At 41.6% G+C, this 16,052-nt stretch overlaps 1 protein-coding gene across 4 annotated transcripts in view; it reads left to right on the top strand.

Annotated features, from left to right (window-relative positions):
* Nucleotides 1–16,052, top strand: part of plce1 (phospholipase C, epsilon 1) — a 482,678-nt gene that overhangs the window by 356,449 nt on the left and 110,177 nt on the right. For all 4 annotated transcript variants that reach the window (XM_063071694.1, XM_063071693.1, XM_063071692.1 and 1 more), the window contains exon 5: nt 15,633–15,778. In XM_063071694.1, coding sequence (XP_062927764.1) covers nt 15,633–15,778 — 146 coding nt within the window. The remainder of the gene's footprint in view (nt 1–15,632; nt 15,779–16,052) is intronic.

Raw genomic sequence — 16,052 nt, 5'->3', positions numbered from 1 at the left:
AAGGAGAACAGCATGGGCCCTGTCACCCACACTGTTCTGAAGACTGAACAGAAAACTACTATTTTTATACAGAATTGGTTTATCAGGTACAGATAGTGGTTATTGTAAATTATATATGTTTGAATTCCTCACTCGCAAGATCAAGGAATCTTGGGGAGTTAACCATTCACAACAGAAGTGTTAAAAGCCAATCAAACTTTGAGCAGACAGCTGATAATATTTTGAAGCTAGTAAAGACAATAGAGTCTTAGTTGTTGGGTATATTTCACATTCTTCAGTTATCTCATCTGTCACCAGGGCCCCCTACTGTGTACAGGGAAGCTAGGAAGCCCTACCTAAAGAAGCTTCACTACAGAGACCTCACACATCTGGCTTGAGTACATACTGCTGTGGTATACCTCGTCTGTAGTAAGCAGAGGTTTCAGTCTCACTTCAAGGGTCTTGCTTGACTGCAATTATCCAGACTATTGTTGTCTTTCCACATGCTCATTGCTCCCTGAAAGTGGTAACACAGTGGAAAGGATAGTAAAGAAAACTGATGGCATTCTTGCCTTCGTCAGCCCAGACACTGAGTACGAAGGTTAGAAAGTTGTGTTACAGCCGTATAGGCCTTATTTGGAGTAGTGTGAAGTTCTGGTTGCCTCACTGTAGGAAGGATGTGGAGGCTTTGGAAGACGTGCACAAGAGGTTCTCATGGAAGTTGCATGGCTCAGAGTACATTAGCCATAAGGAGAGGTTGGTCAGCTAATCAGTGATTAGATAAAATTGTGAGAGACATAGCTGGGGTAGATAATCAAAGTCTTTTTCCCAGGATGGAAAAGTCAAACATAGGTTTGAGAGGAGATAGGGAAATTTTAAAGAAAATGTGCAAGTTTTACACAGAGGGTGATAGATGCCTGGAGCACCCTGCCAAGGGAGGTGGCAGAAATAGATATAATAGCAATGTTAAAGAAACAGACACATAAATGGGCAAGGAATATGTGTAGACAGATTAGATTAGCTTGGAATAGTAATGCAGTTGACAGAGACTTGGTGGTCAAGAGTCCTGTATCCGTACTGTACTGTTCTGTGTTCTTTGCCCTGTTAAACCAACTTGGGTGACATCTATATTCCGTACTCAAGGAATTGAAAATCGGGCTTTATCAATTTTGTTTCTCAAAATGACCAGGAAAACCACTTGTGAAACTAAACCTTCAGTTCTAAATCATGCTGATGATTGTTGTTCAATTGAATTAACAATTGAGACTGATACTTGCATCCTGGCTAGTTCTGAAACTTAATTTTATTTTTACCCAGAGATACAGAATGGTAACTGGCCCTTCTGGCCCAACAGACCCACACCACCAAATGACACAACGTGACCAATCAACCTACTGACCTGTACATCTTTGGAATGTGGGAGGAAATTAAAGAGCACCCAGGGGAAACACACACAGTCACAAGGAGTACGTACAAGTTCCTTACAGACAGCGGTGGGAATTGAACCCAAATCCCTTACGCTGTAATAGTGTTACGTTAGCTGTTACGCTACTTTGGCACCCCAAAATTGTTACCTAAAATTGGAATTTGATACAGAATCCCAATCATTCTAACGTGCCAGGTCAGAAAATCAGATTTTGGTATTTGATTTTGCATTGAGTTTTGTTGGAACTGTTGAAGAGGTCAAAGAGAGAGACGTCAGAGTGGGAATGAGGTGGAGAATTAAAGTGACAGGCAACTGTAAGCTCAGGGGAGGGTGCAGAAGAGACTCGCCAAGATGTATCTCTTATAGTATCTAAAGAATGTTTAGACAAGCTTTTCAAACACCAAGGCATGGAACACTATGGACCAAAGATGGGTATTTGGTGGTCAGCATGAACATAATGGACAGAGAGGCTTGTTTCTGTGCTGTGTAGTTCTATGGCTCACCCCTCACAGACTGAACAAAGGTGTCTGTAATGTGGTTACGCATTTGTTTTGTTTTGGTCATGTCAGTAATAAGTATCCAGAGTTGCCTGGCATCCCTTCTGCATTCTGTATCAATAATGTAGTGCACAGACCATAAAAGGATCCATGTGAATTATGGACAGCTGTGTTAGAATACACCTACATGCAAACTCATGCCAATACTTAAACTGATGTTACAGAACAGTAACTGTACATGGATCCAACATTTTTAGCACTTAGAATTAAAATACAGTAGATGGAAAGCAAACAAAATTGTTTGCTCCTAGATCAGGAATTGAAAGAATGTCAATCACCTGTCCTAAAAAGCTCCTAAATCCACTGGTAGCAAAAATCTAATATTTTTCTCAGATCATTTCAGATCTTTATCTCCACAAATCATTCAGAAAACCAGTCCATGCATTGATCACATCTGATCAAAAAATGCCTTGGATATCACTCTCAACTATAGGGTCTGTTTATTATGAAACTGGAATAGTTGTTCAAGTACAACCACAGTGAGTTCAAAACAACTTCTGTCCAAGGAGAGGTTTTCTCTTATCTTTGCAGGCCACCTTACAAGCATCCCTATTCACTTGTTCTTTACCAGTAATATTCCCCACATTCAGCATGATATTAGTACTAGCCACATCTTCCTCCTCCTCCCCTTTCAGCATTCAGAATAGAGCCTTTGCGGTTCACTGGTTTACCCTTCCATCTCAGTCCCTATCCTGAACCTTTTTTCATGGTACTTTGCATGTGAAACACCCAGGTTTCCTTGGATGCGTAAGTCTAGGGAAGACAACCCTCGGTCCTGCCGAATTCATGAGGTTGAGGTGCGCTTGATCCCACCCTAAGCCTCGGTTTGTGTGGACGCTGTGTCATCTGCTGCCCTGTTACAAACTAATGCCTCGAAATAACAGGCAGTACACTGCATACGGTTAAAGGAATTATATTTATGAATTTTAACTGAAGGGTTAGTAAAGAATAACGAAAAGAAAAGGGCCCATTCTAATTAAACAGTCAAACGTGCACAAGTTGGAGCTCATCTTGAACTTCCCTGTCACTCACGCGCTGGACCTTCAGTCAATGTAATAGAACACACCACCTTCCAAACGTCGCTCGCAATCCGTCTCGAACAAACGGGTCTCTCACTGGATCATATGCTACGACCGGTTCTCCCCAGCGTCCTTTCTCCATGTCCTCTCAAACAAAATAAACCCCAAGCCCAACCTTACTGTCCTTCACCGAGAAAACCTCCCGCTAATTGGATGGCACACATTCCACATCATCCCTTATCTTCAACAATAACCCAAACAGGCTGAAAGCAGGACAGCAGCTGCTAAATGAAATACCTACAACTTAACAGTAAAGATGTGAACTGGGGCATTACACATGCAACTGCAGAAATTGCAACATCTGTTCTTTCATCTCTTCTTTTCCCACCACTAAGAAGTGGCAATTCACAACTTTTCTTCCAGTTTCTCATTCCGCCAGTTCCAATGAGAGCCCAACACCAGTCGCAGATTCCTCTCTCCCCTAACCCCACTTCTGCCTTTCTGAAGGAAATGCCTTTTCCATGGCTCCCTGGCCCACTCGTCCCTTCTCACCCAATCTACCCAGCGACTGTAGGAGATGCAGCACGTGTTCCTAATCCTGCTCTCTCACACCATCTGGAGACCTAAACAGCCTTTCCGGGTGATGCAAAGATTCAGTTGCACCTCCTCCAACTTAGTCAATTCTATTTGAAACTTGTGATGTGGCCTTGGATAGAGTAAGTTATATGAATCAGTGCCTTTGAGACTTGTGTAGGGTCAGGTTCTGTGCATTTGTTTAAGTTCGAGTTTGAGTTTAATTTTCATTCAACTAAACATGTATACTCACAAACAGAGACAAATGAAACAGCATTCCTCCAGGACCATGGTGTAAAACACAGTGCCAACGGTCATACCCAGCTCAAGGCATATATCGCACATATAATTGCGATAGCCCTAAACATACAGTCACACACAAATAAATATAGCTTAAGTCCTTGAGTGTCATTTCATGTAGACTGACGGTACATGGGAATGTTGTTGGTAAGAACAAGCCCACGGCAGATGGTCATCGTGCACTAGTACAGCCGCTGACAAACGCTACCCCGATCCAGCTTGTCTTCCACCGAGTGAGCACTAGAGGGCAGCACCAATGGGAGGGGAAAGCCCCCTACCCAGCATGGACACACACTGCCTCCGATGTCTCTTCTCCTGGGCGGCTGCAACAGGCCACCCTGTGGCATGAGTGCCTGGTCTGGGCTACACCTGAGGCCTCATGGCTCCCCAGCCATCAGTCTCGCCAACGAGCCAGTGAACCCGATTTACCAATGTCAAACAGGGTCTTGGAAAATGTTCAAGGCAATCACTTGTTAGTCCACGCGTCTCCTCCAACGCCTTCCTGTAGCAGGCGGCAACATGGTCAGCAGTGAGTCCAGTTCCCCCATTGTCGGGCAATTCACTGACGGGGTAGACCTGCAGTACTTGATATTTTTAATATACAGTAGTGGCTTGCGATCATAAAAAAGATGTAAAGGAGGAACAATATACCTTTGGCTGGACCTGGAGAGGTTGCTGTGAATATGTGCTCCAATACCTTAACAGATTTGAGTAGGTTAACTAACATTCTACCTGCATAGATTGGAAAATCTGCACTAACTACATCTATATTTTAATGTGATGGAACAAAAACAGAAATATCCCTGTTCAGACTGCAGTCGCCTTAATAACATTTGATTGGCTTTAAGTTAACCACAAGCGGGACGGGTGTACCGGAGATGGCAAAAAGGCTGAAGTGAAATTAAGTGAGAAGGGACTCTTGCAGACTATAAATTCCAGTGTGGAACTGCTGCATTGATAGGCCAGTTTCTTGGCTATCAATTCTACTTAACTGTATTTGCAAAGCTTGCACCTGGACTCTGACTCTATCCTCCTATCTCTGTAACCACTTCCAGTCTTGCAAATTTTCCTTTGCAAAGTTACCTACTCTCCTGATGCTAGACTCGAATGCAGGAGTTCCCAACCTTCTTTATGCCATAGACCAATACCATTAACCAAAGGGTCCTGGACCACAGTTTGGGAACCCCTGCTCTAATGCGTTCTTCCTCCCCTAACTGTAGCAGTAGAATCCGCACACCATTCACACTGACAGTTTCAGGGTCTCCGCTTTATGGAGTTTGCACGTTCTTCCCGTGACCATGTAGGTTTCCACAGACTGCTCGAATTTCCTCCTGTAAATTTCTATAAAATACCCTTTTTTTGTCTGGCAAAGTGGTCAGAGCAATCGAAGAGAAGTGGATGGGCCTGTTGGCAGCAGATAGGTTGCAAAGTTGTAAAGTATAAAAGAGGAGAAGAGTTTCTCTGATGAGACTCCCCCACTGCTTTCGGTATAGATCCCTTGGAAAATGGCCTCCAGTGTTTTCATAAGTGAGTGTGGAAGTATGGTCAAAGAAAACCTTGAAACTAGAAAGTTGGATGTAGATTGTTGAATTATCAGTCTGCGTGTGATATGGGTGGAAAATATGCCTGAAATAATCAAAGGCTATGTACTGAGACTAAAATCTTTTCCAAGTTGAAGTGCCAACCTGATTATCAGGGCAGCTAACTTATGTATCAAAGATGAAATAATTTCTGCATTTTTGGTACTTTAATCCTTAACTACAGGAGCCATAAATACCAGAATTACAGGGAACAGCAATTTATTTCAATAATAGTAGAAAATTGCCTCATCATTACCAGATGTTGCTTCAAGTTTGAAAGCTTATTTTCAGCATTTGGTCTGACCTACCTTTATATTCTGCATAAAATGGATGCTTGATCATCTCACTGGGAACGACACTAGTTTTAAATGTGTCAAAGAATTCATTTTAGACGACATTTTCTTAATTATAATTTTAACCTCAAGAGCACCAAGTGTTTCCTGCTTGGTTTTAGTTGACTTTGACTTTGTTCTTTACGCCAGTATTCTTCTATTTATGAAAATATTTACGTTGGCTCTTCCCTCAGTTTTTTCCCTCAGGCAGTCAATCTGATCAACCATTCTGGTTAGCACCACTCCCCACCCTCTGTCTATGATCCCTGTCACTGCAGTGCACTGTAAGCACTTCAAACCACTTTTTATAATGCTCTTTATGTTGTAAGTACATGCTGGTATTTATTTATTTATGCACATTTTATTCCATATCCATCATTTAATTTCTAAATTTATTAGCTTTTTGATATATAATTATTTATGTCATGCCCTGACCACCACTCCATTGCAAATTCCTAATACATGGAAATGTACAATGTGTATGGCAAGTAAACTTGATCTGTCTGTCTCTGTATGTATCCATCCGTTTATCTCTGTATGTATCCATATCTAGCATTTCTGATTCTACCTATTTGGGCATGAAATGCAAGGGGAAATTACTGCTATGTTGCCTCTGTACTGCCTCTTGTTCTTGTCCATGATCTTGCTCAGCTGCTGTACTAAGTCTCTATAGTCTGTTCAATGATCTCTGTTTGTAAGAATGCAAATTGTGGCACCAGTGGGCACTTCAAGTGAGTATTCTGGCTCCCTGTACCGAAAGGATGGATTACTTCCAGTAATGCTGAGAATGTAGGTCATTAAATGTTTCAACTCTGAAGCGTGATCCTTGCAGTATTAGAAGCTGCGTGTGAAAATAATGGAAGAATTGTTAGCAGAGAACATGAAGGTATAAGGGTGAACGTAGCTCACTGACAGAACAGACAAGCAAATTTACAAAGTTCATAAAACAGGATGTCTTTCTGTAAACTATGTAGCTTCGCCTGCCCATTCAGTTTCAATTCTCTTTGACAGATTATCCATTTATTACATGTTGTGGACTGGGCTGCTCATTCCACATTATAACCTCTAACTTTATTTTTATATAAATCTTTATTCCTTACAATTGTTTTTGTTGCATGTCATGCCCTGACCAACACATCACAGCAAATTCCTAATACCTATAGAAGTGTGTGGTGAATAAAGTTGTCCTTGACCCTTGACCCTTGCTACAATCAGCAGTCCTGCTCTGCAAACCCACACCATGGAGATTCAAGTGTGAGGATGTGACAGGAGACTGTTGGAGGATGGGGACTGGAATTACATTCACCGTTCTCCCAATCACACTAACTGGCTGTGAATTAATCTGTAGACCACTATATTTCAACTTTGAAGTGAAGGTGTGCACATTGGTTTTCCTAGGTGCTCATATTCAAAAGGCAGATTCTGAGCAACACACGCAAAATGCTGGAGGAACTCAGCAGATCAGGCGGCATCTGTGGAAGTGAATAGACAGTCGACATTTCAAGCCAAGAAACTTCATCAGGACTGGAAAGGAAGAGGGAAGAAGCCAGAATAAGAAAGTGGGGGGTAGGGGAAGGAGTACAGTACCAACTAGAAGGTGGTAGGTGAAGCCAGGTAGGTGGGGGGGGGGGAGTAAGAAGCTAGGCCATAGGTAAAAAAAGGTAAAAGGGTGAGGAAGAAGGAATCCGATAGGAAAGGAGAGTGGACCCTGGGAGAAAGGATAGGACGATAGGCAAGTGAGCAGAATACAAGAGGTAAGATGAGGGGGGACCAGAAAGGGGAATTGAAGAAGAGGGAAGGGAGAGGGGAATAGTTACCGAAAGTTGGAGAAATTGATGTTCATGCCACCTGGACTGAGGCTATCCTTGGAGGCCGTCATCCATGGGACCAGATGAGGTGGAGAGATAGGAAATCAGAAAAGGGAATCAGCACACAGTGCATTACACAAATATAGGTTAATGTAAACTTAAATTAACATTTTCATATCTTGTGCATGTGCATAATACACAACAGAATAAACATAACTACACTAGTGCCGGATTGAGAAAGAGGGAAAATATGGTCTAAGGCAGTATTATTGTTTTGTAGGGTGGTTCAGTAATCTAATGGCAGTGGGGGAAATGACATTGTTGAAGCTAGGCTATTCCTGCTTCTGTATCTTGTGTCACTTTCCTGGAGTGCATGGGTGCACTGTGAGATTTCTGTGGTGAGTTGGAAAACGGTGATAAAAACGGTGGAGTTACTCAGCAGACCAGGGAGCAATTGTTGAGTCAATCAGATTAATCGCCTTTCTTGGAGTAAAGTTATTGAGCACTACTGCATAGAAATGTCCCTTCAGCCCATCTGGCCCATTCCTAAGTATTATCCTGTCTAGTCCCATCCACCTGTACCTGGTCCATACCCCTCCCGACCCCTCCCATCCATGTGCTAACCTGCATCCTCCACTTCCAGTGGCAGCTCGTTTCACACTCCTACTACCATCTGAATGAAGAAATTCCCCCTTGTGCTCCCCTTAAATATTTCACATTTCATCCTTAACCCATGATCTCTAATTCTAGTTCTAGTCTCACCAAAGCTTCAGTGGAAAGCATCTGCTTGCATTTATCCTGTCGAGATCCCTCATAATTTTCTATACCTCTATCAAATCTGCTCTCATTTTCCTACGCTGCCAGGAATGAAGTCGCAACCTATTAATGTGTCCCTTTAACTCAAGTCCACAAGTCCTGGCATCATCCTTGTGAATGTTCTTGGTACTCCATCCATTTTATTGATATCTTTCCTGTAAGTAGATGACCAGAACTGCACACAATGCAACAAATTAGACCTCACCTACATCTTATTCAACTTCAACTTAACGTTCCAACTTCTATACTCAAAACTTTGATTCAGGAAGATCGATGTGTCAGAGGTTCTCTATGCAACTCTATCGACCTCTGAGTATATCTGTGGGTACATCACGAGTTCTCAAGGTATGAAGGAAATAGATTGTGATGCAGTCACTGTCCCTCCATGTTTGCAAGCCAGTTTAAAATCCAATCAGTACTGAAAGTCTTCTCTTTCCTACAGTTATAAATGAAAGCAGGTCAGGGGTTACTAATAAACTTGTAAACGGCCTTCTACAGTTAACTTGCCAATTGTCAATCATCCCGCAATCAAAGTAATAACACAAAAAATTAATAACAAAATCCTACTGTTGAAGATATCCATCTTGTGTTTGGAAAGTGTGGATAAATCATGCTTACTTGTTTGTTCAGTTATTTGGTCCTGTAAGCTGATAGTCTTGGATATATATTTGAAGTTGGAGCAGTAGAGTTGTATATCTGATCCTGCAGTGTAGTATTTGTCTGTCTGGTTAGCCTGAATGAATGCCAGTCTGTTACATTTCATTGACATGAGACATGATGCCTGCTTCTCTTCTTTATATATTCACCTTTAGAAAGGACATCTGCAAACTTCTTGATTGTTTGTCCCTCTGGACCTGGAGCTGTTTAACCCAACCAAGACGCGACCAAACAGGTTGTCCTTCCATACATTTGAAATATCTCAGAAATAACAGCCCGACTGCTCCAAGAACATAGAATTTCAGTCGCGCATAAACTAACAGCAGCAACGTTGAGGGGAGTACTCTGCAGACCTAAAGAACAAACCAAGCTATTGGACAAGACCAACATGGTCTACAAAATCCAATGAAGGGACTGCAACAAATATTATGTCGGCCAAACTGTGAAAAAACTATCCATGAGGATCCATGAGCGTCAATTGGCTGTTAACTGGAATGACCAACTCTCCCGGGTCTCTACCCACAAAGACTGAGAGCGACACATATTCAACTGGGTATCGATGAAAGTCATGGCACATGAAAACACGCAGCATGCAAGAGAATTCCTAGAGGCATGGTTTTTCACGAACAATTCTATAAACAGACATGTTGACCTTGATTTCATTTATAAGCCAGTGTGGGCAAAATTCCAGACAGCAGCACACATAGTTCGCCACACAACCCATCAGCAATGAGACCCCCTCCTTACATCACAACTGAGTTTCCATAATGATGACCAATCAACTGGTTGACAAGTGTACAAAGGCCAGGTGCTCGGAGGATGCACCACAAGTGACCTACTCGTATGGTGACGAAACGTTTGCAAATGGATTGCCAAGATCGGAGGGCAACACAAGCCAGCCATCAACCACCCAATCCTGAATCATTTCCACTGTTTGACCCTATATGTTTAATCATTGTCCTGTAGAAAGGTTTTCAGCTGTCCACCTGCTCACCCATGCATAGTGTTCAATAGTTACATACCAGACACTACATTGTATTTCTATCCCACATGGGTGAGGTGTGACTTACCTAATATACCATTACATATTTCATGGAATTATGCTCTACAGCGGCAAATGACGACCAGTGTTAACCATGTCCTCCTTAAGCATAACGGAAAATTAAAATTAAAATTTGTGTGTGGAAGGATTAAGAAAGTAATCAAAGTAATTTAATTGTTTCCAACAATGGGAACCCTACATCCAAACACTGCTGATGGTCATCCTTTTAATTGTCAGGTTGTGACAAAGATGAGTTGTGGGCATCTGTGATTATAGTCTCTGAGGTAATACTTAGGTATTATCTTATTGAAGCACAAAGGTTTTGTCAAAGTTAAGATTTTCCTCTGATTTTTGTCAAATAAGAGCCTGAGATATAGTTTTCATCTATCCTTGAGTTGAACAGTTTAATACTCATTTTGCTCCTTTGCTTTGTAAATGGCAATCTCGCTATTTCTTCAGCTATTAGAGAAATTTAAGGCACAATAAATCAACACATCCATGCTAGCCAAGAAAGGAATCTTTGGGCTAATTCAGATTCCTAGATCCTAACCCATAGTTTTAATTCTATGCAGCAATAAATTCTCTTTCTAAGTGTGAAGTTTTCTGTTTACAGAGATCATAGAACATAGAAACCTATAGCACAGTGCAGGCCCTTCGGCCCATGATGTTGTGCTTACTTGTAAACCTACTCTAGGAAAAATATGACCCTTTCCTCTCATGCAGATCTCCATTTTTCTATCATCCATGCACCTGCCTAAGAGTTTCCTAAATAAATGACCCTAATATATCTGTCTCTACCACCAAACCTGGCAGGTTGTTCCACACACTGTCCACTCTCTGTGTAAAGAACTTACCTCTGACATCTCCCCGCGCCCCCCCCCCTTATAGGGACAAAGGGAAATTTTTCATTCCAGGGAATTTTCATTTATGCCATTTAGAATTTTGACTCATTTTATTTTCTACCCCTGAAATTCTCTTCTTCCGAGTAAGAGATTCCAGATTTAAAAATTTCGGCCTCCCTTCCCCTATCCCAGTTTCCCAGTTTCACTCTGCCCCCTCCCCCAGCTGCCTACTACCTCCCTTTTGGTTCCACCTCCTTTGGGCTTTCCTCTTTTCCTTCTTCACCTTTCCTGCCTATCCCCTCCCTGCTTCCGCTCCCCCACCCCTTTATCTTTCCCCTTACTGGTTTTTCACCTGGAACCTTCCAGCCTTCTTCCCACCCTTCCCCCCATCTTTTTTATAGGGCTTCTGCCCCTTCCCTGTTCAGTCCTGATGAAGGGTTCCAACCCGAAACATTGACTGATCATTTCCACGGATGCTGCCCAAACTGCTGAGTTCCTCCAGCGTGTTGTGAGATCTGCTTGCAGTTCACTAGCCCCTTCAGGGTTCTCATAAAACATTGCAAATTGCCAGCAGATCCTTCCCGTAATATGATGACCAAAGCTATATATGGTACTCCAGCTGTGGCCAAAACTGGTATTTATTTCACTCCAGGATGACCTTCCTGGTTTGATGTATTTGTGGTGCCTCAATATTTAGTGGACACTGAACTCTAGTCACAGCAAAGGCTAAGGAATTAGCAAAGATAAACAACTTTTGGTGCTATCGTGTGAGTGCTGTAAATCAAAATTTCCATTCTGGTGTTCTTGTTCTCCAAATTAACCAGTGTTGTCTCTATTGTTCTGCAAAAGGGAACATGATTCCAAATGCAGTTTCTTTGCCTGTATAGAAATAAGGTAGTTAACACAAGGGCCATGATTGTTTGCAGTTCCTTGCCCAGCACAAGTTGGACCTGCAGTCTAAATACCCATTCATATTCTGAAGAGTTCAGACCAGTGCCTATCAGCTAGCATCAACAGAGAAGGAACTTCACACGACTGCAATTGGAAATAACTTCAGAAGTTCTTATTCCCAGTCGCATTCTGGTGACCATGTTTCCCCAAGGAAAAGCATTCAGGTTGACCCAAGCCCCACGGTGCAGTATTTGAAATGACCAATTGTCAGGAGAATACTGGCTGCCCCATCTGAGGAGGGAAGTCCCAATACCTAGTTTATTTGTTGAGAGTTGGGTTAGAGTTCACGAAGCAAAGTCCCTAGGAAACGTAAACTATCCTGGAAGGTGTGAGTTATATTCTTGGAATTTAAGTCCTGTACCTGTTGAGATGGCCTCTTCCTATAGATGCTGCTTGGCCTGCTGCGTTCACCAGCAACTTTGATGTGTGTTGCTTGAATTTCCAGCATCTGCAGAATTCCTGTTGTTTGGGTTTCAAGTATTATCGCTGCATTGTGAAAAGACTCATAGTTCTGTGTTTCAGTTACTCTCAGTTAATTTTTAATGCTTTGGAAATTGGCAAGCATTAATTTTAGGCAGAAAAAAGTTAACTAGAGTGCCCTTTAAAATGCATTTGGATGATAACCCAGATATAAACCATCTCAAAATGTTTATTTCCTTGCCTATATGGTGCCAAACTGAATAGAATCCCAGACGGTAAAGAACTGGTTATTTCCACAAACGCAGGTTTAGTTTACCATTTAGAAAACAATGAGCTTACACTCAGTGGCCATTTTATTAGGTACACCTGTACACCTCATTAATCCAAATATCTACTCGACCAATCAGACATGGCCAAGAGGCTCAGTTGCTGCTCAGCCAAAACATCAGAATGTGGAAGAATTGTGATCTAAGTGACTTTGACTGTGATATGATTGTTGGTGCTAGATGGGATGGTTTGAGTATCTCATAAACTTTGGATCTCCTGGATTTTTACGCACAACGGTCTCTAGAGTCTACAGGGAATGGAGCGAAAAACAAAATAAAACATTTAGTGAGTGGCAGTTCTGTGGGCAAAGATGCCTTGTTAATGAGGGTGTTCTGAGGTGAATGGCCAGATTGGTTCAAGCTGCCAGGAAGATGACAGTAACTGAAATAATCACGCATTCTGTAGTGGTGTGCAGAAGCGCATCTCTGAAGGCACAACACATTGAACCTGGAAGTGGGTGGGCTACAGCAGCAAAAGACCACAAGCATATATATCTTCCTCTGGTGCTCCCCTCCCCCTTTCTTTCTCCCTAGGCCTCCCGTCCCATGATCCTCTCCCTTCTCCAGCCTTGTATCCCTTTTGCGAATTAACTTTCCAGCTCTCAGCTCCATCCCTCCATTTCCTGTCTTCTCCTATCATTTCAGATCTCCCCCTCCCCCTCCCACTTTCAAATCTCTTACTATCTCTTCTTTCAGTTAGTCCTGACGAAGGGTTTTGGCCCAAAACATCGACTGTACCTCTTCCTATAGATGCTGCCTGGCCTGCTGCGTTCCACCAGCATTTTGAGTGTGTTGCTTGAATTTCCAGCATCTGCAGATTTCCTTGTGTTTACATATATCCAGTAGTCACTTCATTAGGTAGAGGAGGTACTTAATAAAGTGGCCACTGAGTATATTTCCCCAGATGGAATATGGGAGTAACATCAACATGTTCTATATGCTTCACTTGAGTTCTTCAGTTAACTGTGTTGTGCAGTTCAAGTACATTTTGTTCCTCTGCTCCCTGAAGATTGCAGTCCATGGTTCTTCAGCTCTCACAGGGATTTATGGTACAAAAGACCACCGTAACCATGCTGGCAAAAAAAAATTGTTGTACTAAGTCTGATTCCTAGGCTTTGGCCTATTGTTCTGAATGCTATGAAGCTCATGTGCTCAACAGGGTTATGTCTTAAGTACAATAGGGATCTTCACATCCACCAGAATCCCTCAATGGACCTTTGGAAAGTATATTAGTGAGTTTAACAAAAGAGAAGATTTCTACTATCATTTTAGTAAAGCAGTTTTCTAGAAGTGCCGATTTGACAAATATCACCTGGATTTTTTGCTGACTTCTGCTGCACTAAACATATGTAGTTGATTCTCAGGGTTTAGGTAGCGTTATTAAGACCTCAAAATAGAATTAAATATTTTAAGGTTGATCATTATTCTCAAAGTGAATGCAGATGCTAACTATCACATTCCAAGTCCACAAACGATAAACAGCAGTGACAAAAATTGCTAGCAAATTATTTTTTTAATATTTAGTATTCATTGGTGAGAGCAGTAGGAAGTGTTCCTGCATTACTTTGAGGAAAAATATTTGGATCTTCAAATTCACCAGTTCACAACCTTTGTTTAGCATCTCGCCTGAAAGGCAGCATAGCGAATCACAAGGTGGTTTTCATTTGCACTTCAATCCTTAGTGAGGAAAATAAATGAGTACTAATGGAATAAGGGATTTTCAGATACTGTCTACCATTTGTTTTGCCTATTCATAAATGAAGCTCAGGCACCACACATCTTAGTACACATTGAGCAGACACAAAAGGTATCAGCAAATATTTACAAAGGAATGTAATTTTGCTTTCATAATCCATCATGCGCAAATCTCATGCACCAGTATGGAAATTACCCACCTCAGTGCACAGTTCTAAAGGACTTGTCATTCAAAGCAATCATAATTGTCACAGTATTCTGTCGAAAGGTAATATGCTCCTTGAACTTCTGGCTGATGTGAAAGCTCTGAATACTCTCCATCAAGCAAAATACTTTGAATATTGGACATCTGGAGTGAAAATGGAAATTCTGGGAAATATTCAATTGTTCATGGATCAACTGTGGTGAGAGAGAGAGAGATGGTGTTTATGCTTCCAATCAGTTACACTGACCTGGATTTAAAATCAAAGAGTAAGAGTTCAAGTACCAATTATAATTTGTAAATTTGAATACCTTTCATTGAAATAATCATGAACGGAATAGTTCTTAGCAGAAATATGGCTATTGGACTATCTTAACAACTCAAATGGCATATTAGTTTCCAGTAGAGAAGGAAATTTGATTGCCCCAATAATGGCAAGATATTAATGTTGCAGTACTTTTAGTAATTCTATCTTTTATCTTTAGCACAGTAACATTTCCCAATTAATGTCTGATTAATATTTTAAATGGGGGAAGTAACAAGGGGAGTGGGATCATCTGCAGTTTTGAAGAATGTATCTGTGAACTTGGATGAGACGAAAACTTGTCTGTCCAGTCCTCTTCTCTAGACCAGGGGTTCCCAACCTTTTTTATGCTATGGACCCCTACCATTAACCAAGAGGTCCGTGGACCCCAGGTTGAGAATTCCTGCCCTAGACAGTATTCACACAATGCTTAGTCAACGGACTGCCGTAGTAAGAAAGCTTTAAACCAGCAATGGCTCTGTGGAAGTCTGCATCGAAAGAAGGTAAAAATCATAAACTATATCCATGGTGTTACTAAGGAATGAGCACTGGCAAACCTATTTTTTGTTCTACCTTGTTGCATGTGGAATGCTCTACTCTGCAGAACTGCATCCCACAAGTTCCTGAAGTTTCAAAGTCTCTGTGCAGGTGAGTGGAAGGTGCTGTCATCTGAATTCTATACTTCCACCAGAATCCTCTCTGAATCACTTCTTCATGTTGTTTAAGGAACAAAGCACGCAATCAGCAGATTCGATAATGGATGAATCCAGTGCATTAACAAATGTAAACTCATCATATTTCAGGTGAGCTCCTGGGTGACATGGCTGATCCTGACGGCCGGCTCCATGGAGGAGAAGAGGGAAGTGTTCTCTTACTTGGTCCATGTGGCAAAGTGTTGCTGGAACATGGGTAATTACAACGCCGTGATGGAATTCTTGGCAGGCCTCAGGTATCGCTGATTTATTGCTTTACTGGAAGAAGTTCAAAGTTAAGATTAGAGTGCATTTTTCCATGTTATGTATGAGCTACTTTGATCATAAATTGTTCTTTTGGCACTTAATCAAGAAATGCTTTAGATAAGTTAGGTCATAAAAGCTTTAGTTCCACGGGTCTAGAGTTAAAAGTTTATGCAAGAATTTTACATTGAAATGAACTGTTTTGGGTGATAGTGGATCTCATAGTCAAATAATTTACTATTACTATCATCAATCCAATTGTTGTAT

The sequence above is a fragment of the Mobula hypostoma genome, chromosome 19, assembly GCF_963921235.1.
Source record: "Mobula hypostoma chromosome 19, sMobHyp1.1, whole genome shotgun sequence".
Lineage (NCBI taxonomy): Eukaryota > Metazoa > Chordata > Chondrichthyes > Myliobatiformes > Myliobatidae > Mobula > Mobula hypostoma.
This window is presented reverse-complemented; position numbering and strand designations above follow the sequence as displayed.